The sequence below is a fragment of the Osmia lignaria genome, chromosome 7, assembly GCF_051020975.1.
Source record: "Osmia lignaria lignaria isolate PbOS001 chromosome 7, iyOsmLign1, whole genome shotgun sequence".
Classification (NCBI taxonomy): Eukaryota; Metazoa; Arthropoda; class Insecta; order Hymenoptera; family Megachilidae; genus Osmia; species Osmia lignaria.
In genome coordinates, this window is record NC_135038.1 from 5,945,003 (window position 1) to 5,969,161 (window position 24,159).

At 48.3% G+C, this 24,159-nt stretch overlaps 2 protein-coding genes across 9 annotated transcripts in view; both read right to left on the minus strand.

Annotated features, from left to right (window-relative positions):
- The window catches only part of meng (serine/threonine-protein kinase meng-po), a 34,415-nt gene extending 13,869 nt beyond the window's left edge, over positions 1 to 20,546 (minus strand). The window contains exons 1-4 of one of the 2 annotated variants that reach the window (XM_034324889.2): positions 20,480 to 20,546; positions 19,194 to 20,317; positions 18,973 to 19,084; positions 9,003 to 9,158 (exon numbers count right to left, since the gene is read on the minus strand). In XM_034324889.2, the coding sequence (XP_034180780.1) occupies positions 9,003 to 9,158; positions 18,973 to 19,017 (201 nt within the window). In that variant the 5' untranslated portion in view covers positions 19,018 to 19,084; positions 19,194 to 20,317; positions 20,480 to 20,546. Of the gene's footprint in view, positions 1 to 9,002; positions 9,159 to 18,972; positions 19,131 to 19,193; positions 20,318 to 20,479 lie in introns of those variants that run through there. The other variant, XM_034324890.2, reaches the window with a different exon arrangement.
- LOC117604614 (cell adhesion molecule 3-like) overlaps positions 20,425 to 24,159 on the minus strand; it is a 107,218-nt gene continuing 103,483 nt past the window's right edge. For 5 of the 7 annotated variants that reach the window (XM_034324902.2, XM_034324906.2, XM_034324901.2 and 2 more), the window contains one exon: positions 20,973 to 23,620. In XM_034324902.2, the coding sequence (XP_034180793.1) occupies positions 23,535 to 23,620 (86 nt within the window). In that variant the 3' untranslated portion in view covers positions 20,973 to 23,534. The other 2 variants (XM_034324905.2, XM_034324907.2) reach the window with 2 other exon arrangements.

Sequence of the window (24,159 nt, forward strand, 5' to 3'; positions counted from 1 at the left end):
CGGACCGAGGATGGGAAGGGGTTGCAGGCGCGGGGGTGAGCCAGGAAGGAGTGCGAGAGCAAAAGCGAGTTGTGGCCGCGGGTGAATGCGCGTTGTTGTATACATCTCGCCGTGTTTCCGTGCTCCGCGTAATTACCGTAGAGCGAAAGCTTAATCATTGCCGACTCGCCGCGCGGGAAATTAGCAACCGCTCGCGAAAGGATCCCGCGTGTACGCGATAGGTTGGTAGCAATAACCAGCGAGGGTGAGAGGGGTTCGAAAGTGAACGGCTAACCGCGGATACGGGGATCCTTTCTTCGAAATTCGACGAAACTCGCACCCCATTTTACGACAGAATCTGCGAGCGGAATCGAACGCTGGCTCGTCCTCGCGAGTAGGAGGCAAAGTTGCGGTTAGACACGCGACGACGAGATCCGATCGATCGCGTGTACGCGCACTCGCGCTAGTTTCTCTACGCTGTTGCCCATCGGGGGAAAATTACGACGTACGCGTCGTTTATGGAACTTTCGAAAGTCTCGATCTCGACGTCCTTCCTCGGGTTGTCGCGTGCGCTAGCAGCACGGCAACGGCGTTTCTCGCCTCTCAACAATCGGATCCACCGTGGCTTTCGTGTCGCGTTCACAGCAGCGCGCCGCTCGCCCGAGATCGATCGATTTCCGTCCTTTCTGCCCCATGATGGATCGTGCTTTCTTCCGCTACGGTAACAACCTTCGTTTCTTCGCTCTCGCTCGCCGAGTCCTGCTTACCGAACGACGACCCCTAGTATCCCACTCCGATCCCTTCCACCCCCGTTGCGGTCCCGTTTACGATTCTTCGGTTTTTCCGCTTTCCTTTCGAAACTCCAATCGAAACGGGAGCCACGCGAACGCGAATGCGTATCGTGCCGTTTAAACCAGCACGTGTACCTGTATTTGCATCGTGCAGCTTGGTCACAGCGGCTCGAGAATCGATAAGGCGCAGTAACGAAAGCTCGAACTTGCACGTTACCGTTTTCCATCTAACAGTAACTCTGCACGAGACGGTTGCGTGAAATAACCGGTGGTATAAACGATTCAGGGGTAGGCTCGTACGATACGATAAGAGGGGCAGATGTTAAGGATAACGGTGACAAGGAGAGAACCGCGGGGAGATGGGTTTCCGATGATCCCCGCAGCCTTCTCTAAACGCTTCGACTGCGAAAAGCCGGAAGCTCGAGTAGTCGGAGCGTGTCGCGCGTCAATTGAATCGTTGGTCGAACGTGATCGGAAATTTCTAATACCGCGTCCTCCCGGTATCGCTTCTTCCGCGTTCCGTTTTCCTTTTTTTTTTCTTTTTAACCTTCTCCTCTCTGGATGTCTGCTATTTCAAAGTCGCGACAGTGCTCGGAAGTTGTCGATTCTTCGGGATAGACGGGATCGCGTACTCGAAGCGTCGACGTTTCGGGGTTGAATACCTTTCTACAGGTAGTCGATATCGAAGGGACGAGGGTATGGAGAACGATATCGTCGCAAACTTTTGACCACCGTTGGGGATTTTTGTATGTTTTTTAGCCGGGGGATAACAGAGTTGCAGCTCGCCCTTCGGCAAACGTGTCCGACGTATTCGGAAGGGTGAGACTTGCTTGTCTCGCGGCGGACGCGTTGAATCGGTCGCGCCGGAAGTCGAAAGGCGGCGCGAGATAAAATGGAAAGTTAGCTGCCTAACTACGTATCGGTTTAACGTTTAACGCGTGTTAACCGGTGAGCTCTTTTATTTTTTCAAGAGACGAATCGAGGCGAGACCAAGCTGCGACGAGACGGAAGCGAGCAGCCATTATGTAAAAGTTCCTTTTCTTCTCGTCGTCGCTTGGAAAAACCCTGCCATTCGAAAGAATGGACGAAATTCGATACGTCGCGTCGCGGCAGACTGTCCATTTTGTTCGTCGACTGTCCGACGTGGCTGTCCTATCGAAGGAAATGTAACGGCATTAATTATTCATCGCTCGATACGCGCTCGTGATTTTCGTTGACGCGCACCACCGCCGCGTTTATTTCGAAGGAAAATAGAAAAAGGTTTCAGGAGCTTGTAACTCGACGGCTTTCTACCGCGATAAACACGAACGTGTAGCCGATTAAAATTCAAGCTTCCGAGCTTGGCCGATCGAACGAGATCGATAACTCGAGGGATCTTCGCGAAACGAGATACTCGGATAACGGGGTGTACAGTTGAAAGACGGTAAACAGTGACGTTGTTACGCGTTACATCGAAGATGCGGAATATCCGCTTCGTCGAGCCACGGTAATGACGTTGAACGATGACAACGACGTGACCACGCAAGTCGACACTTTCCTTCGCTTCTCCCTCTTCGGAATATTTTTTTCCTTTCGTTGGAATTTTTTCCGATACCATTTTTCCCCCTCTAATGGAACGCTAGTTGATGCTCGTCGTTCTCCAAGCAAAACATAACCGAGGAAACTTTCGTCCGATAGTTATTTTAACGATCTTATCTAACTGTCGGTACACTCGTCGACGGGGGGAGGAGGGGAGGATTGTTGAGAAATTCGATTTTCGTGCGGATCGGGGTGGAAGGAGTCGTCGAAGGAATATTTATAATGCGAATTCTGTCGAATTCTGTCGTTTCGGGGTTAAGACGAACGCGAACTGGAGACGATTCGAGAAGTTATCCGATAGAATCGCTATGAAAACTCTGAAAGGGTAAACTTTATCGAGAACGCTTCGTACGGATCGAAAATTGGCTTTTCCGGCGAACAAGAAGCCGCCCGTCCAAGTAGAATTTCCTCCTTATCCCGCAGGAGCGACGAACCGTTCGAGCACGCCTCTCGATTCTTGACCGTGGGGGGCTGGGTGGGTGGTAGCCACTGCACCCGGTTGGATGTTCCGCTCTCTACCGGAACCTCTCGACTCCACGACATCAACAAGTGACAAGGAGAGTGGCAAAAAGTTCTCGTAGTAGTTCGTTCTGTGCTCGCAATAAAAGCTTGCCGAGGCGAGAAAAGTTATAGGTCGTTCGCTGAAAGCTTAGACCGCCTCTTTTCGATTAAAACGCTCTAACGCTTCCTCTTTTCTCTACTTTTCCGGCGCGATCGTCGCGGGGCGTTAAACAGCAGATTGTTGGTAATAAGGAAACGATCGGAAAACATTCGGGTCCTCTCGCTACCATTTCCGTCAGGTTAAGGGTTGTGTGCGCTGGCGAAAACGCAGACTAACAGTGGGGGACGAGCTAGTTCGCCAGGTATAAGGAGCAACTCGCTCGCACGGTACCGTAGCCTAGCCTTCGGCAAATGCATGCCCTGTAAATTGCCTGGCATTTAATTACCATGAGTAGGCAGGCCCTGCACGCTAAAGCCAAGAGTACTCTCTCACTTTCCCCTCCTTTCTCCTTGCTGCTATTTCTCTTTCTCATTCTCCCTTCTCAGCACACATATATACAATTCTCTCTCTTTCGTTCTCTTCCTTCTTGTGTACCGTTCGCCACCTATCTCTCTCCGTCCGCCCTTCACCTTTCGCTACCACCGCCTCCACCGTCCCGCCTCTGATCCTCCTTTTCCATCTGCCTTAGGCTTACAGCGTACAACGCGTGTTACCAAGTACCGCTAAATTAAACACCTGCTTCAGTCAAACGGTACGTACCTCTACTCACCGCTACGACCTACAAACTGCACGGCTCAAAGCTCCTCCCGTAGCCCCTCGCCAACTCACCCCTCTTTCAACCAACGTTTGCCGCTTCTAATTGGACGATGCTACGTCTCTGTTTTTTTTTTTTTTTTTTTCACCCCCTTTTTTTTTCCACCTCGCATTCGTGACACGCGATTACCTGTGCACATAGATACGCAGACGAAAAAGAAACGAGACAAGAACGTGTCGAAATGCGTTTCACGCCGATATCGGGTCGTTAACGCGCGTTTAAAGGCTATTCATCGATTCTATTCCATCCGTGCTCGTTTGTTTCAATTTATCGCGAAGAGGGTTGAAGCGGGTAAAGCGTTCCGGTGTCATCGTTCGCGGATCCTTCGTGGCCTTGATTCGCGGGTATTTTCAAGAGACACCGACGTAATTTCCTACCACTCGTCTCACGATGCATTTTAATTTACCTCCTTTCACAGAGTTTGCCGTCGTCGCGACGTCGTCGTCGTCGTCGTCGCCGTCGGTGATTCGTGAGTCGGTGTCGCGCCTCGAGAACTTCCAAGGGGTGGCTCTTTGGGGGTGTTTTTGATTTGTTGGCTCTCATGGGACGGCTGTTGGAGAAGGAGAGGGTGCGAGGTATCGCGAGAAACGGAGACAGACCGAGTGACGTGCCGGCAGGGGTGAAAGGAGAAAAGGGAGAGAATTTCGCGCGAAACGGCCGCGTGTTTACGAGGGTGAGAGGGAGAGAGAGAGAGAGAGAGAGAGAACGGACAAGGTGAAAACCATGGGCGTACGACGGCGCAGTGGGACGAACGAAGGAGTGGTTGGGTAACCGCACATTATGTGATTTCTACAGGGAGCTAGCTAACTTTGCGATTGAATTGTACCGGCGACAATGGCAATCTGCCAGGGCACTCGACGGTTTCGCCAAGCAGGATTTTCAACGATTTTGTCGCGTTTTACGTCGCTTTAAATTCCTTCGCGATAAGAATGGATACGCGAAACCCGACGGCTGATCGTTCGTTGACTCGTTTCCCTTGCGCCGCGCCGCAGCCTTCGTTTCACCGGGTAATCTCCGATCGATCGTGGGTTTATTATTTGTTTTTTTTTTTTTTTCACTTGGAGGAAAAGAGGCTGCATTTTCCAGAAACATTAAGAAGTCTTGAAACGTTCGAATGGAAGGAACGAAGGGTTGTTTAATTTCGAATAGAACGCATCAGCCTCGCCGCGCGAAACCGAGGGAATAGAAAAGTGTTGTTTTAAATTTTGACGGGATACGAGGTCGGCTTGTACCGGTTCGACAGTTAATATTTGAACAGGATCGAACGGTGCGGTTGTCGGTCGAATCGGTGCCGTCTACGGTAAAGCGCGAGAGGAAAAAAAAGAAAAAAGTGGTACGCGAAAACATTACGATTTTAAAATTCGAGAGAAAAACCGATTGTTTCCCGGTCGAGCGTGAGCCAACTACCTAGCAGGTTGCTTCGCAAAGAAAGGCGATTTTCAAATATTTACGCGAACGTTCCGCAAACCAAACGAAATCGAACCCGACCAACAATCCTACGCTCTCCTTCAAAAAGTTTCCTCTCTACTTAGAGAAAAGCTATCGCCACGAAGCGAACACGCGGAAACTTTGCCGGTCCTCGAATCTCTGTATATCGACCCTGTCAAACAAGGGGACGCGATTGTTTTCGAATCGTAATAGCACGCTGCTTACGCGGATTTCGTGGGGGAAAATTTTGCGAGATCTTTGTCGTTCCTTTCGAATCGTCGAGCTTCAGATTCAGACGCTTTGACGGTTTTCTGAAAGAAAAGTCGAAGATAATGGAAGAAAAAGGAAAGATAATCGCGACTCGTCATTCTCGTACACAGAAAAATTCTTTTCCGATAACTACACTCGGCTATTACCGCTAACCCGCTCCCCCCGTACGCTCGATATCTTTGTATCCCTTCGTTCGTTTCTCTTGCCTTTTTACCACCCCTTTTCTTCTTCCATGCGTCTTCCAGCGCCGGCGGGCTCGATGGATAGCCGCTATTTGTTTTTCGTTACGCGAAATTGCGACCCGGTATTTCTCGAGGGCTCGGCAAACTACGCTCGCCATCGACCACCGACCGTAAGCAGGACAGTCGCCGTCTTAAAGAACGTACGTATTTAGTTTTCGCACGCGGACCCGTTTCTACCCTCGGCAGGCTTGAATCGGGACAGAGATAGAGAGAAGAAAGGAATAAAGATGGTCGAGCGCGATGGGAGAAACTGCGAATGAACGTAAGACGAAGAAAAAGCAGGCAGAACGAAATTATGGCCCCTCGGTTCGCGCTCGAGTAATTTGCCGTAATTTGCCTCGGTTCCGTAAATCGGATGCATTTCTTTCTTTCGCGGTTGAAAACGACCGGGAGCTCAACTCTTTCATCTTTTTTTTTCCTTCCTTCGTATCCCCGTTCCAGTAATAATAGTTACCTTTTCTACGAAGCATTTAAACGTTTTGCTGTATGCGATGATCATGCTTGTAAAAAGGAAATTCCGCATTTTCTGTCCGGAATATTGGCCGAATTGACAAAGCAGAGTTATCCTTACCGATTTGCCCGGAGGAGTCGCGATCTCGGTTCGCCTTTCGAGTCGAACTGAAAACGCGTTTACCAAGATGATGTACCGCGTGCTTAGATGTTTGACATTGCCACAGTCTCGTTGCTTCTTTTTTTCCTCGGAAGGGAGGCGAGACGAAAGGAAACGAAACGAAACGAAAATCGTGTCAGAGACGGGTGTACGTAGGACGTAGTTTCCTTGGACTTTCACAGGAACGGCGCTACTTTCGGGGCAAGAAATTCCCTTGCGAACTGGCTCGTTTGCGAAATAGATGACAGACGGAAAGTCTCTCCATTCTTTTTGCGAAATGGTCTCGTCTTGGGGGAACAACAGAGTGCGGTAAGTTCGACGAGTTGTCGCGAAGAAGAAACGACAGGTAAGGAAAAAGATTCGTGTCCTGGCGACGCTTACGTGCCGGTGCCGCGGCAAAGTCGCACGGTAATAAAAGCTTCGGAAAAGGATAGGTCACGGCGAAACTTTGCTATTCGTTCGAAGCGAAAGACGAATAGAACGTCGATTCTTTCAACGTTAACAGCCACGAACACGATCGCGGACACCTTTTACCATTTATCCACTCACGGATCGACGAAATAAAATCTTTCCTATCCGGATACTAGCGCTACTAGCCGGCTGTCGGTATCGTTAATCACTCATTCGGGAAATAAAATCATTCGTATATTTCGAATCGATCGAGCGTGCCTCGTATATTTCACCGTTTATATAGATCGTCAATACGTGACACAGACCCGCCACTGTCCCGATCGCGAAAAACTTTGATTTATTTTAACGAAACGAAATTTTGATAGAATTGTTTTAACCGTCGGGTCGTCCGTTAACCGCAGGCCTGGTTGCGATTCGATCGAAAATGAAAAACGTTGCGTTTCTAGTTGGCGTTTTTAGAGAGAGATAACGCGTATAGAAAGACGATTCGAACGAATCGTTGAATCGATCATGGAAAATTCAGGCGATGGATAGAGAGGATGGAAATGGTGAACGAGATGGTGGAATTGGTGCGAAGGGACGCGTCGAAAGTTTCGGTTCGTGCGGCAAAGTTAAACGGTGTTGCGCTGAGTAGCTTTCGCGTCTAAGTGCCCTTCCTAGATAGAAGGGAAATTTCCCCGTACACTTGCCACGTAGTTGAGCCACCAGTAAATTTCCATACTCGGCAAACGGCTTGCGTTTTATTACCATTGCGGTCTTCCCCCTAGATTATGATCACGAAATATACAACTATTCGGACAGCGGCCGAGCGCATCCCTCGCGCGAATACGCTTTCCGGGGATAATCAGCGTGCCGCATGTAAACACTCGCGAAATGTTTGCCGATATAATCGAGGAGGCCGGTATTGCGGGATATACATATAGAGAAATCAAAGCGCCAACTGGCTCCGCTAATGGTAAATCGATTCTCATATAATCGGGGCGGACTCGAGTCAACGCGACGCGACGGGATTCGTTTTAATCTCACGCCCGACGAAACGATCGCTTCTTCCTTCCAGCTACCGAGTAATTTATCTACTTTCTCGTGCCCGTCCTTCCGTGCCAGAGACGCGGAAATCGATCGATTCGAAGAATAGAAAGCGCCAGGGGAAAAAAAAAAAATAGAAAACGGACGAGGACCGTCTCAGTTATCGCAAACTTTTTAAGCGGAAATTCGTTCCCGATAGTACTTTGTATGCAACGATCGCGGCCTCGAATGCAACGCGTATCGCGAGATAGCTACGGATCGAAGAAACGTAGCGAGCTCCACGAGACGGGGTAAAAGTCGAAACACCTCGTTCTTCTTATTTCTCTTCCTTCTATTTTTCTTCTTCTTCTTCTTCTTCTTCTTCTTCTTCTTCGTCATCGTCGCTCGGTCGAGCCAGTTCGTCGTAGCAAGTGTCAACGAGGCGCACGGAAAAATATTTTTCCCTGGCTTTTGCGTAGCGAACGTCACGGGTGCGGAAAAACTTTCTCTCCAAGTTTCGCTTCTTCTTTCTCCCTTGCGTCTTCAGCTTTGTCATCGTCGCCGGAGCGTGCTGGACCGACAGAAAGGATACGACGACCCGACGTCGAATATTCGAGACGAATGGAAAAGAAGGTCGTCTCTCGTAGGTGGATACGAGAAAGGGATCAGCGGTGAAAATGTTGTCCAGGTGAACCGCGCGGCAAGGAATCTCGCGCTCTTTAATCGTTAATTAAAGTCGCGGTTAGTCTCCGATGGCTTTATTCCGAGTCGCGCTCGATTCTCGTTCTCGAAGGCACGGTAGGTCGTTACTAAAGTGATACAAAGTTGAATCGACGTCATGGAAACATCCCTGCGACGTTAAAGTACCAATAGGCAAAAGGTAGAACGAAACAAGAAAGAGGAAAAAGAGACACGGAAGGAAGAGGTCGAAATAGAGGGAAATGCGAGTACGTAAGGAGATAAGTGTCGCAACAGGGAATACAAAGTCTCTTGTTTGACTTTTTTTTTTTTTTTTTTTTGTCTCTTTCCTTGCAGTCTGGCCGTCGCGTCGCAGCATATACGCTGCGTTCGCTCGGGCGTGAGCCAGAGGAAAATACTGCACCATAGTTGAACCGTACGTAATCTATATCCTCCAGCCCATCGTGCAGGCTGCTCGTATCCTCTGGAGTAGCTAGGCGCTATAAATTTCGCAGCTGAAAATCCCCCGATACGTACGCGTGCGTGCATCTGCTCGTTCGTTTGTCCGTTCGCTTGTTCATCCGCCGATACAACTTACCCCCCTACCCGCCATTTCCGCATATCTGTTGATCTGTACGCGGTGGAAGCTGCGAAAAACGCCGCGATCGTCCACGGGAAAAAAGAGCAATCTTACCTTTTCATCGGACCAGTTCCAGGACGTTTGCCTTTCGGTTTCGCGATACCATTGTTCCTGCTTTCTCGATCTACCTTTTGTCGTTCGTGCGAAAACAACGTTGCAATCTCGTTCGCAGTGTTGCAAAGTCGACGAAGATGAAGAACGAGCAGGAGCCTGTAAAAGAAAAACAAAGAATGTTAAAGTCGCAGTATATGAAGAGGGTTTTATATTATCCACGGTATATTTCTCACTGGCAGTTGCAGGTGGTACGCGTCTTCCTTAGCCGTCCGCAGCGAAACTATGGAATACGAAGTGCCCTCATGAATTTTCGATAATCCAAATTGGATTCCTCGATTCACCGGGCATCCGGTTCGAAATTGTTTTCCTCGAACCTTACGAACGCGAACAGCATTTTGGCGGTTCACCTTTTAATCAGCCGGTTTTGTCGCAGCTCGACCCTTGTTTTCGAGCATGTACCGTCGAACAGGCTAGGCAAGAAGAAATAAGTCGTAATTACTCTGTTACATCGGTTCGATGGCGGCATGGCAGCGCAGTCGATCCGGGTCATTAAAAGCCAAGCGCATTCGCTAATCTCAGCTGGCGAAGCGGATAATAACGAGCGAAACGTTTCGTGGCCTCTGGTATCGACCAGGTTTCGAGGTACGCGAAAAACCAGCGACCCCTGCCACCGGATGATCGATACACCGATCGTTATACTTTCGCCGGCGTTAATTTTTAAGCCGACGAGAAATAGAAAATCCACGTGGGAGACAAGGTTGTTTCAAATTCCGCACCATTAATCAGGATCAATTTGGTTTCGACACATTAATCTACTCGAGGGACGAAATTCAATGCGCCAACCAATTATCTGTATCGAGTGCCAGCTTTCAATCCGTTCGTTAGCGAGATGACAACCTGAAGCGCGAATATTCGCGACTTTATGTTTCTGGCAAACAACGGCCCTGTCAAAACTATCCTCGCTCATCCTCGATGCCGATTGATCACCAGTCCGTTCGTTCTTTCGTCCACGGTTTACTCAGCAGACGTTCGACAGGAAATCCCCGTGAAACCGGCATGGCAGCCACGAATTTAACCATTCGCAAATGAAATACTATCTGTTTTGATTCGAACGCGACGGATCAAAAGATTTTCCTCGCTCGATCGCGAACTCTATGGTCGGGCTGCTTTAATGCGCCAACACTCCGAATTCCCGTGAACGATCCTTTTTACCGGGACGTACATACACGCATTAGGAATTCAACGGTGCGTGTGGGGCTTTATTATATAAAACGAGCGGGGAAACGCGCGTTTCATTTTCCAGGAACGGCGGTCGGCCGTGGTGTGGGAAACCGAGCGAACGCTGAAATCTTCATGAACCAATGGAGCCAGGTTCGATAACGTAGCTAACCGATTATTCTGATTAGTACCGGGATATACGCGACGTAGAAATGTGTACGTGTACACAGGGTGCAGCTGCATCGGGGCTGGCTGATAAACTGTCGGCCGAAATTGAGGATCGACAAACCGGCTAAAACTATTCTTTCCCCCTCCCCGATAACAAATATCAGAAATTATGAACCATTAAACGGTGGTTAAACGCGAAAAACATTGGAAATACTTTAACGGTTTTCGAAAAAAGGTTTCACCGGTGAATAACGAGCGAGTGAAATTGAATGGAAATTAAATCGCGTCCCCTCGTTTCGTGCACCCTTTAACCTTTTTCTTGGAACTGGTGTGCTCGTTTGCTCGATACAACGGTTTCTACTTTCCACGTGGTCGATTTTTCCATTCGGTACCGCTGCCGGCTCGTTCGACGTCGATCACCGACGACGCTATTTTGTTGTAGGCGGTCGGATCTGAAACACGGACGATCGAAGGTAGGTTGCGAGGCAGCCGACATACTTTGGGAAACGGTAGACGTTGTCGAGGGTAGGTAGAAGGGTAGCGTGCAAACACACTCGAATCGTAGTCGTTCGCATAACGGGCCGAGTATACGGGGCTGGGCCGTCTCGCGCGTAGATAGACCGATACAGATAGAGGGAAGGGTGCACGACGAAGGGGCGCGAACGTTGTTGAGCCTCCATCCTTCTCGTTCGTTGGCTCGAGCCAAGCAAAAGGGAAGAAGTGCACTCGCACAGGTGTCGAGGGAGCCGTACGGGGTTATAGGTATGGCCAGGTTGAGCCGTTGGTCTTGCTTAATCTGATTACAAGCGGACCAGGTGGGGATCGATATTTTCGCGTGAGTTTTCCAGGCAATCGGCCGCGAGATAGCGCGGCTCGGCATATTTTATACGCGTTCAGCTTGGCCGACCCCATTTACAACCCTGTCCGTCCGTCCGTTCGTTCGTTCGTCCCTCGCTTCCTTCGTTCGCGAGTTTTATCGGCCGTTGTTGATCGAGTTTATGGTAGGGCAGGAGTATTTTTTCCAGCTACACCGACGAATTTCAAAGTGGACGCGTTTAGTGGAAAAATCGCGGGATTCCAATTGATCTCGGATGATATTACTCTGTAGCGATATTTATGAAGGATTAGGCGATCGCGGACGAGAGGCAATACCAGCGACGAAGCGGATTTCACGCGTGGATTTCGCGCCAGTGACGCGAATATTTGTTCAGAGGATAACGCATTTCCGAATTATCCGACCGGATTAAATTCCGAGTAATTGGAGGCCGGGGATACAATTCGAATTAACCTATCGGTTTTCCACTCTATATCGAGATCGAAGGCGTTATCGTTTTCCCGTTCGTCTTCTTTCTTTTCCAGTCGCGTCACGGCAAAAGTTGGAGAACCGAATATAATCTTTCCTTCGCATCCTATTCCTCGCTTCGTTCGTTCTTGCTGCAGAGGATTTCGAGTCCTCGAAGCGACGTCCCTTTACCGTACGTCTCGTTAGACACGGCGCGTGATGGATGGCTCGGTCGGTGGACGTCGACATTGCCGGGGTTTACGACCACGCGAAATATGTCTCCTATCTTGTACGTGATGCACCTATTTCTCCCTTACTCGCTCCTCTTTCCATTCGTCTACCCGTCTTTATCCTCGTATCTATCTCTTTGCGTTTTTACGAGCAACCGTCTCTCTACTTTGTAAGTTACTTTGCTACCAGGTCGACTCGACGATTTTTTCATCATCGAATCCGAATCACTTTTATTTACACTCGTTTTCATACGTTGATTAGAGATTTCAACGTTGAATGGTATTTTGTCGAGGGTAGTACGAGGAGTATAAATCTTAGGCAACGACACGAAACGCGTCGTCGACGGGCTTCCGGTTATTCGTCGTGGTCGCGAGCAAGCAGTTTCCTCGAGTTCTTCGCGATTCGGCTGTTTGTTCACACGCAAGGGTACGGGCCGCAGCAAGTTTCGCGCCTTCGTGCGCGGCTGTCGAGCGAACGAACTCTTAATCAGATTAAACCCATTGATTTTTCCCTCTTTCTCTCTTCCCTCTGTCCGCGGAACCAGAGGTGGCGCACGATTTTCCTAGAAAATTTTTTGGACCTCTCGTCAGCGTTTCTAAATCTTCTATTTTGCTAACGCGATCCTCGACGATTTATGCCCTCGGTCGTTCGTAACGATAACGACAGCTCGGTAACGTTATCGTCGCGATTCAATTAACTCGCGCCCGGCAGCCACTTTCTTCCGAATCGTCGAATAATCTTACCGAGATTCTGCATGCCATTCTTCTCCGAGAACCGGAGGGATAAAAGCCAAGCTGACGGGGTGTAACTTGGACGCTTTGAAATTAACCCGGAACACGGCCAACTCGTCGAAACGTAAAAGTCTCTCTTCCAATTTCGAGCTTTCAAAGTCTAAGGATCGCGATTGTCCTCTCGCGCGTTTAACTCCGCGCTTAAACAAAGTCGTTCGTCCCGTTCTAGTTTCTTCTATTTCCATGCATTTTCTTTTTCTTTCTTTTTTCGTCACGGTTTATGGCACGCTAGTACTCTCGAGTACCCTCTAGATTTTACCGCTAATTAAGTGTTCTCCGTCGTTTCACCTTCTCTTCCTTCCTTCCTTCCTTCCTTCCTTCCGTTGTATCGATCGGTTGTTTCAACTCTTCCGTCTTCTCCTTCTCACGGTGTCCCTTTACGACGCGATACTTTGCTACCCGGAAGTTTCGCGACGTTTTCCATTTGTCCATACGTCTCTCGCCGCCCTTTCGCGTGGAAAATTCGTCGCGTGGCGCGGCGCAGCCCTCGCGGGATACTCTTACGATCCAGGATTTATAAGGGGCGAGTGGAAGGGAGCGTTGGCCTGTTCGCAGGGCGCAACGAGAGCAACGAACAGGGAAGACGGGGATCGAGGTTGAAAGTTGTTACCAGACTGGCTCGAAGGATCGGTAAACCATACGGTGGCAGGGTTATCCGTACCCCTGGAGGCTCGGCTAATGCCCGACTAATTGCCGGAATGTAAATAAATATTCCCTGAACGGTCGTGATCCAACCACCTCCGGGGAGTACGTCTATGAGAATATACTACGTTTGGACATGCATCGCTACTTCACTGGCTGGATCGCGGTCGCGTACGTCCCTCGCCACTCGACCCTGGCTTTTACCGCTTCCACTCTCTTCGCTCTTCCCGCTTTTCCCGCATCTAACGACTTTCGAATAAAAATTCATTCTCGGTGAAATAATCCCGTCATCCGTTTCCATCTCTAACGAGACGGTAGCGCGCGAGTAATGGACTCTTCGTGTTTCTCATTTTGTTTTAGTAACAGGAATTTTATGTCCCTGTGATTAGAATTATGTCGCGAGCTACTGAACGTCAAAGGAAAACGTAGCGTGGATACAGGGTTCAGAAATACTGATTATCCTGTAATTTATAGCTAACACAATTGGCGGGAAAAAGAGTACCGCGATAATGTATCCCCTAGCGTATTCTACTCTCCTGTTACGAGAAGGCACCATCGGAGCCCGCGAATTCGCACACGATTCCTCCCACCACTCTAAATTATCTGTCTTCGCTTTCCTTGTCTTCCACCTTCTTTCGTTATACTCTTCTGCTATCCGCCGAGTACCGAGAACAGGAGGTCATAATTAAAGTTAATGACACCCGGTATGCGACTTCCTCGAATATTTTACTATTCTGCTACCGAGTAAGCAATTTCAGTAAATGTTATCCTAAACATCGACCTATAGAAAAATGGAGGTCCTCCGTACGACGAAGAGCGGTAAGAATGATAAAATAGTAATCTAATTTCTTCAATTATTGTGTAGAATTGAAATCAATTGACCAAGTTAACCATCGGGGACTAATTACTGCAGCAAGTGCTGGTTAATTATTCAACGACGGAAATGAATTGTGAAGAATATCCGCATTCTACTGACACCCGGTGATTCCTCGTTTCTTATAACTGCCTTCCAGAGACCAAATGCAAGGAATTATTTAGCGCTTAATAAGACATTCTAAATTCATATCTCGATTTGTTTTTGTTACAATTTCTAACACTAATTCCTTCCTAATTTAATTGGCAACTTGCGTGCCGGATCGCACGGGGAAATTGACGTTTCTCGCGATCTCTGTAATATTGTCGAACGAATCTTTCGCGTGGTTCTTCGCGTTTCGATCTCGTTTCCTCGAGGCATAGACGAGGGAAGATTCGCGCGGTTTGGCCGTGCCAGAGGAGGTTGCAACCAGCCTGCGGCGAACCCGATGGAATAGAAGATGGGAAGCACGATGTCAGCCAATGCAAATTTCGTCTTTTATTGCTATGCCGCCGCAGGCCGGACGGATATTCTTCGCGAATTCGCCAAACCGAAGGTCCTCTTCGTTCTTACGAGAGTTTCGAAAGTTTGAAAATTCGAACGCGACCGAGGATCCCGCTTCTGATTTCGTTCAATTAATTTCGAACCGGAAGAAAACATTCTCGATTCGAGTACGGCCGAAGGGGAGGGACAGACTGGTTGATCCGTCGAGGGGATTCGAATCGGAATATTCCAACTACAGGATTATTCGGCCGTGACTTTTCTGTCGATACGAGCATGCACTCGACTCGCAAGCTTCCACGGATTACGCGCGAAATTGCTATCCAAATCCTGTTTTTAATACCCTCCAACCGTCGACGTCCCTGTCGATTACTTTCAATGGGACCGTCGATTGCTCTTTAAATCGTAAAATATGAAAACTGTCGAAGCGCATTGAACACGCGCGTTTTCTATGTGTGGCAGGTTCGCGTTTCAGGCCCCTCGCCTTCGCGAAACACGCGCTAATTTGCTTGCGTACGGTAAATCCCCAGCCGAATGTCCCATGGATATATATATAAAGAGAGAGAGAATTAAAGAAACTTTTTAGGTAACGTAGATATCTTGAAAGTCGAGGGTCGGGGAAATAGAGAGAGCAGAGAGAAGAGAAGAGAATCGCGAATCGAAAGAACCGTGACACCGAGGACGGGGCTGTGTCCTTTGTGAACTCGGCCCGGTGCATCCAGTCGACGAGTAGATTGCGCGACTGTCAATAGCAGAATAATTGAAAGACGCGCTCTTAATTAGTATCCGGCCGGGAGTCTTGCGCTCGACTGCCACCGTTCTGGCTTATTTCAACCGTGGAACAGAAACGGGGAGTAAGAGAGAACGAAAGAGGACTCGCAAATCCGGAGAGAACGGTTACGCTGCGCGAGCGCTTTTTCGCGGAAAAGATACAAAGGTAGAAAAAAAAAAAAAAGAAAAAAAGAAAAGAAGAGTCGGAGGGGAAAAGCAGCGAGAATCGAGCGGAAAAACGGAAGGAAGAAGAAGAGGGTTGAAACTGCTCGTATTTCGCAGTTGCCGCGAGTTACGCGCGACGAGAACGTGCCGAGAATTCGAGACGTTTCACTTCGCGGTTACCCTAGTCCAACTTTCTCCTCTCTTTGGTTGCCTTTATCAGTCATTTCCACGCTCTGTCAACTTTCATCTTAATCGCGTCAATGAAATTTCTCAGAAGAGTCTTAGACAGTGTTCTCGATGGATTTTGAACGTCGAAGTGTCGTTTGATCCGGGCTAGAAGGAGTCATAAATAGGGCAAATGGAGAGAGAAGCCGAGAATAAGGGACATCCATTGTAACGCGTTCGCGCACTCGATGTACGGCGCGAACGGGTAAATCGAGCCCGTAAACTGACTGGTCGATTACGGGAGCGCGTGGAGCAAAAACGTGTACGTGCTTTCGTTCTCGACGCGACGTTAACGATATCTCGTTAACGTCTAGTACGCGACCGAACCATTTTCTCGCAGGGATAAGCATTTTCATGGCGGTCGAACCGTGTTCCTTCCGCTTTCGAAACTGCCTTTTCCCTTTATTGCTTTTCCCTCGCTTCCCTTTTCCTTTCTGCTTCCTCTAACGATCCTCGACGACTGCTTTACCCTTTCCGATTTCTTTTAAAAACGCCCCGTTCGAGGAAACGAAACGCGTGCGTAGCACCAAATAAATGTACACCCAATAACGCCTTAATTGCTCTGTTCGTTTCTAATTTTCTGTTCTTAGAAGTCGTTATAGACAGGTAATAGTGGTTTAGAGGTTCGACAGATATCAATATCCCGTCACCGTTTCTAATTCGATCGAGCGGACGATGGCAAATTGTCCCCAGTAGAGTCGATTAACTAGTCGGAGAGGAAAAAAAAAGAAACAGAGCGTAATTAAGGTTACGTCATTGGTTCGGCTGTGGTAAGTGGGTCATCGGATAATCGATGTTTTCGACCCATCTCGCAAGGACGACTAATTTTCAACCTTTCGTAGGTGCACGTAGAGGCACGGAGGTTCGTGTCGGAAGCCGTAATTCAAGGTGCCTAGTTTCGCGCGTCTCGCGTTTTCGGCTAATTCGAGGTCGACGTTTGCGTCACTCACCCTTTCGCAGGTGTATCGTATTGCGTGCATCGAGATTTTCAAACTTTTCGACCAGCTCCGGCATTCAACGAAAAGGATTCGACGATTATTTACTCGCGACCTTGCTGTCGTCGTTTCTCCTTTCGATCGATTCCGGAATCCTCCGCTCCTGCGTTTTCAAAAGGTCCCTTTAATCCGTAGATTCGATAGATTAGGCGAGTTCGCGGCACTAAGAAGACGATGTCGCTCGTAAATTTGCCGAGTCCCGAGATTCGCTAGATTTCTCTTGGATTCGCAAGCGGCGAGAGGGTGAGTTCTTTCCAAACACGGTTTACCAGGAATTTTTAAGGGAAAAAATTGGATGGACGTTAAGAGGATCGAAGCGATAGCTGTCGGACCGTGGGGAATCCTTTGCCCCGGCACGCCAACGTTTTTCTTCCTTTTTTTTTTCAAAAATCCAACATCCCGCATTCGTCGGACACGGGGCGGAGGATCGAACGCGAACGATCCGAGATTCCTAGAGAATCAAACGAAATTAGAATCCAAGTCCGAGCGAAGAAACCCGGGACGAGAATCGTTCGAGTATTTTTATTTTATTTAAGAAGCTTTCAATTCACCACCGAGGACTATTCCTTGGAACGCGAATTCGAATGAAATCAGCCGTAATTGCGGCCCCTTTAAAACTTCCACGGACAGCAATTAAGGCGGCACGAATTAATTAATGTTTTTTACCTCGGTTCGTGCTTACCCCCTTTGCTGTCCGCCACCTGGCTACTCTTTCAGCGGTCTCGCGATCTTATTGCTGCCCCCCCTCGTTCAATCCAGTTCGTCCGCAACAACTTTTAACGTAATTTCGATCGATCGAAAGTACCGCGACGCGACGCGACACGCTTACCGAGTTACCGTGAAACATTTTCATCGCGGACCTTTTGTGTCCCTCGGACCCTCGTTTACTCGTTTCGACCTCAAAGCGCGGAGGGACGAGTTTCACCCTGTCCGGTGACTCTTGAAACGACCGCGATCGAAAAAGAGCACCCAACCATCTCGCTCCTTTTCCACCGAACAATCCAGTTTTCTCGAACGTTTGGTCAAACAACACGGACAAACGCGGACAGCGAAGAGATGGAATCCTCGACTAGGAGAACTCAAAGGGAAGCGTACATTCGGTCGATCGCTTTATACGACTCCACTCTTTCCTTGCTCCACTCGATTTCCTCGATTCACTGTAAACCTTCGAGGAAACACGTGGTCGCTCGCCACTTCAACGCGACTTTTATCATACCCGTAAAGTCCTCGAGTTGAAGGTTTTTTTTCAAAAAAAAAAAAAAAAAAAAAATTTAAATTACCCCTATTACAGTGACGTAAATGTAGTATGTCGAGGTTTCAGTTTGCGCGTCAAGTTGACTAAATCGATCGAGAAGCAGGTTGCAACCAGATGGACCTTGAGATTGCGGCTTATTTTATGCCAAGGCTGCCCAGCACGCTCCTGCAGGGACATTGCGCGAAGTCACGAATGCCGTAATTGAAAATCAATATTTCCGCTGGCTTTGCGCCGTGCACGGAATACAGTTCGCGAATACTTGTTTCGCCCGATCGAAATCTTTCGAGCGTGCCGACCGACGCGGTTATACCAACTTCCCGCCTCGACGACGCGGCTTTCCTCCTCGTCGCATTCGCCGTGAGTTCGCCGAATACGGAATAAAGTTGCAAGGGAAAATAATTATTCGGCGCGGTACGTTTCATTTCCGCGTTGGCAATTAAAAAGTGAGCGAGGGTGATAACGCGTTCGTCTTTACATAGTAATGCGCGGCCGTTTCATTTCGGGGCAAAGACGTAATCCTTCGGGAGTGAGGAAGTTTCGTTAACGGAGAAATTGCATCGCCGAGCGTGTTTGCCGGTTGGATTTGTAGCGCGTTCGCGTTTGAAAAACGCTTCCGCTTAGGCGTGGCGCACCGAAAAGTGTAGTAGGTAGTTTGCCGAGTCTCAGCGAGTAGACGAGTAGGTTGTGTAGACGAGGCGAGAGAGAAAGGGTGCAATTAAGCTCGCGTTCTCGGTTTATTTGCCCGAGCCGGGTCGCAGGGGATACGCGTCTCGAGGCGGGAAAAGCGACTGCCAGTGGGACGAGAGTGCGTGAATAGGGTCGACGAGCGAGCGCGAGTCGACTCGTTGAAAGACTTGGACGATCGCTACTAACCGTGCATTTTCTCCCTGTTCCGACACTCGCTTCACTTTCTTCCATTTCCAATCGTATTCCTTAATTTCATCCTCTACAAATAATTTCTCCTCTCAGTCGTCAGGGATACCACCTGCACAGTTCAAAGGAAAAGGATTTTAGATCGGTAAACGGAGGCGATGGTAGCCTGGAAAAGTCAGAATTGTAAGGATAAATGAAAAAGAAAAAGAAAAAGTAAACACCTCAAGATCGTTGAAACATCATTGAAAGGGTAATGTGCATATCAGAGCAGGAGGGAAAGACGAAGCTCAAATAGAATCGGTGCTCGTATTCTCTGTCAGGCTTTGTTCGAGGCTCGTCAAGAATAGACTCTCTGTTGTAACAGCGCTTTCGTGTACCCATCGCTTTCGCCGGGAAAAGTCTTACCCTTGCACTCGCACGTATTCGCAATTTATTTGATTCGCCGGGCAAAGTTAATGGTTTTCGAACAATTGCAGGCTCGAAATTGGGTTGCTTCTGTCTGTGATCAATCCTTTCTTTGCAGAGCTCTACCAGTCAGCCGAGTAACAATCATCCTTTTTACTTTCTGTAAATTCAAGATAACGCGTGCCTGAAGTGGATAAATACGATTGTACGAACGTTTTATGCTGAAATATCGTACTTATCTTTCGAACAGATACACAGAGCGTATAATCTTCGAACGAGTAAACGAGTAATTGGAGGGTATGTGTACTCGTTCGAGGGTTCATTGAAACGATTGGTCGTACAAGTATTCGTCGATAAATCTGTTGCAATTGTTATTTACAATCGCTACTCGACACGGTCAAGAGGGAATTGCCAGCCGATTATTAATTCAAACATTTTAATATTTGATCGTTGGTGGGTAGAAGGGAGCGAGCTAAACGAGATCCTAGAAATTTTTAAATATATTATACATAATCGTTAAAAGGAAAATTAAATGTATGACGAGATTAAAACGAAACGCGACTCGTGTATACCTATACATATGTATCTGCCCTAGAAACGAAAATATTTCACAAAGAGGTCGAAACGTGGAACCTGAAATAGCCTAGAGAAATTATGAATGAATTTTTTAGTAAGCAAACCTCCAGCTTTTGCAGAATTTCACAGATGATACATATTACGCTTCGGGATACCGGTGAATTTGATGAAAACATCAAACAATCGTAGAAACTAGCTGAATCGAGTTAACCGGCGATGAGAAACTGTTGTAAAACTGCATATGCGAATAAAGCTTGAAGGAACAAGGGTGAGAGGCTGGGCTGCTTTAACCGGGCTGATTTACGAGCAGGCATTTAGGCTCACCTTAGACGTAATTACGGCTGGTCTTCCTCGTTTCACCCTCCTGTCGGGTCGTAACATTTTATTTACCATATTCTTTATGTACATCGAGTAGACTTATTTAGTTAGACTACCGAATACCTAATACTTGGCTCGTTACTAAATTGATTCATTTATTTTCACTTATAAATCGATAATACATTTTTAATTAATGTAATTTAATTACATTTTGCTGGACTAGTATTTCCCTGAAATACGCCTTAGCGTCGCGTGTATTCTTCGTAAGGGGGGTGGGTTCAATCGACTGCTACCCCTGTGACAGAAAAACAAATTGTTAGTACAGGCGTAGAAATAATGAAAAGTTGTAACAGAGATTTTACTTTGCAAGATCTTCTGGGCACTTTTATTCTATTAAAAGTGGCATTGGTAAATAATGAATCCTTAAAATTTTTAGTAATTAGTATTATGGCTGTAAGGGAGTAAACATGGCTGCTTCTATTATTTCAACCCCCGCAGTGTGAATTTACAGGGATGAAATATAAATGAATCACAGTTTAATTTCCAAGGAACAGAAAACATTGATGAGAGAAGTAAAAAACGAGTAAAGGTTAGCAGCGACGCAGTTACTTACTGTTGGTCTTCAAATTTTAAACACTTCTAACTGGAGGACGATTCGAAGGAGTCTGTGTGCCCTGTGAACACGCCGCGTGAAGCTGCGAAGGAAAGTTTTCTCTACTGTAATTACAGAGCGTCGCTTTCGTAACGGTGTCTCGAAACGGCGTGCGATAATTGCGCTGGTTAACAGCATTCGATGATCAGACCGGTTCCACCTACCTAAGAAAGGGTTGGTCGAACGAGTTCGATCGATTCGTTCGGTTTCACGCGATGATATTTCGAGTCATCGATCAACGATCGCGCACGAATGATCGGAGAAGAAATCGTTGCGAGCGACGTCGAAGGAAGAGTAATTGAGATTTACGCGAATCGAAAGAGGAAGACAGGGCACGGATGCGACGAAGGAGAAGAAGAAATCTTCTTCTCCCTCGAAGAAGTTAATTAAAGAAGCGGCGACCCGGGACCATGAGCGGAATATCGATCAACTAGAAATTCAATTTGAAATTTTCAATTCAATTTCGATCGAAACGAAGGATTTATGACGGCGAGTCGGTTTCACGAGGGGGTAGCTGTGCACGATTATAATAATTTTAATAAAGTTCCTCGGTCATCCGAAAAGGAAGGGGCATCAATCATTCAGAAAGCAGTCAAGAATCCCGAGATTTCGTAGCTCCCGTTACGTTCGGGTCACGGGGATAAATTTAAAGGCACTCTATTTCGCGATCGCTGGCTCGAATGGAACAAAACAAATTATTGATCAGAATCAGAGTATTTCCGTCGCGGCTTGTCTACTCTTGGACGAGATAATGGAATAGAGCAAACATCCGACGTGGTTGATAATTGTCGCGAATCGCGAAGATGGCCCCGATGTTCCCCGGTTTCAGCCGTGGTTTTCAGCATCGCGACGTTTCTGGCCAAGCAAGGAGGCGGATGGAAACGGGGAGGCGAAGGTAAAAGGGCAAAGGGAGTCAAAGGTAAAGGCAAAGGCAACGGGCAAAGGCAAAAGCAAAGCACGCGTCGATACATATTCAAAGGACGAACGGCGAGTCGGCGCGGCGCGGAGCGGGCCGTCTGGTCTGGTACGGGCCATTAGCATCGATCGTCTTCCGGGAGAGTCGGTCCGCGTCGACCGAACGTTTATCCTCTCGAGAATTTCCCTCGGTATCGAGTTAAGGGGCGCTCCTTCGACGAAGCCCGGTCCGTATTGTCCCGTGGCACGAACGACCATTAATTCTTTCTCGACCGCTGTAACACGGCCATCCTCCACGTCCGACCGACCTACCGACCGTGCGAGCGACCGACGAAACTCGATCGAGCCATCGGAACCGAGATCTTCTAATCGCGCCCGTCCGTTTTCTAGGTAAATGGGAACGGATAATGGGTCTGGTTTGTACGTGAAACGAGCTACGTTCGCCGGGCAATCGATGGAAAGCCGTTCTATAATGAAATACGATTTATTTAACTAAATATGCGAAATATATGTATCGGTGTATATATTATATACATTAGGCCATACACACAAGTACGCGATGTTTTATCCGTTAGTTTAGTCGGAACATATTTTCTTTTTTCTTTTTTCCTTGTCGACGATTAGGTGGCAGGCCGTAACGTTCGCATGAAACATCGCAAACGTCCGTCGAGGTGGCGATCGTTGCCTAACGATAACTTCTACGGAAAGCACGATAAATCTTGTTCGCTTGGACGCGATCGAGTCGTTTCTAATCGGTAAAGGTTGGTAGATACAGGGGAGTGGGCGGGTGCTTAGATCGCAGGCTATGTACAAAGTATAACACAGAGACCGAGTAGGTCGAACGACGACGAGACATAACGGCGGAACGGCGGAACGGCACAACGGGACGAAGGAAGGACGAGGAGTTTTGGCGAATTCGGTCGCGCGAACGAGCCGCGTCGTTCCCGAGAGGTATGTACAACGAACGACAGGGGACTAGAATGGAAGCTTTCGAAGCCTTAGCGGTAGAGAACGAGTATACTCGTAACACGTAGACATCCTCGGTGGCGTGCTCTACGCGGGTGCGCGAGTAATGCGAGAGAAACACGGGGTGCTGGTGGATGATCGTCGAGAGTGGGCGGCTCGTTGATCGCGTGGCAACCGATCCGGATATATTGTATATATCGCGTTCGAATCGTGTCGCGAAAGAATCGTTCGATTTTCTACGCTCACGGCAAACATTTGCGCTGTTGAGCGCGCGTCCACGTCGAATCGTACAAATTAATCGGCTTACAGGCTCGTAAATCGTATTTTCGAGTCGCGTGCCGTAAAACGAGACGATAATCCGCGAACGCGCCCTACCGTTTCCGCGTCCAGCGAATTCGCGGGTCAGACTGGAGCAGAGCGGTGTTCATCGATCACGGCTGAAGCGCGATTATTCGCGTTAGTTTTTTTCAGCTTTGCTGATCAGCGAAACGCGGCACCCACTAGCCGGTCAACGGCTCGAAATCCTCTCGCAATTAGCGATTCAAGTTCGCGCCGCTTTGCCCTTTCCATCGATTTCCTCGTCCCAGCCGAGAACGATCGATTGGCTTAGCCAAGAATCTTCTTCTTCTTCTTCTTCTTCTTCGCGTTCCTCTTCTTCGTCCGCTTCGTTCTTTCCTCTTCCGTTTGTCCAGCGAACGTAAGCCGATTTATACGCGGCAAATCGGTACCTCTAAGCCAGCGACGCTAGTCGCAGGATCAACGCGGTCGCCAACGTCAAGTAGACCGAAGGCGTCGCGACGCTCGCCTGTCCCTCAACTGAAACACAGATCGAGGAAAATCGTGGTTCGTCGTCGATCGATCGGCCTTAGTCGCTTTCGAATCGTCGAGACGAAGGGGAAAACGAAAACAGGAGAGTCGCAGAAAGAGAGAGAAAGAGAGAGAGAGCCGATCGGCGACGTCTATCCGCGAGAAGCCGCTTGAAATTTCGCGACAATTTCAACTTTTAAGCCGACGAGGCCGAAACTTTGCTCTTCGCTGCTCGGTACGACGACGTCTGTGTCTGTCCTCGATCCCTCCTCTCGCCAGACTCGGCCACGATGGAAAAGTTTCGGCCTACGGGAATTCAGTCTCTTCCGGATGCGATCCAAAGGGATGCGATGAAACGGGGACGTATACGTCGCGACGCTTTTAACAACGACGCGGGCTAACGAGAAAATCGAAGATCGTTAAGAGCAATTTCGTCGTCAAGCTGTCCGTCCCTCTCTCCCTCTTTGTGCTCGTCAACTTCTCCGTACCAGGGTTTTCGGACGATTTCGGCCCGGTCTTTGCACTTTGCCCTTTGCCCTTCACGCTCC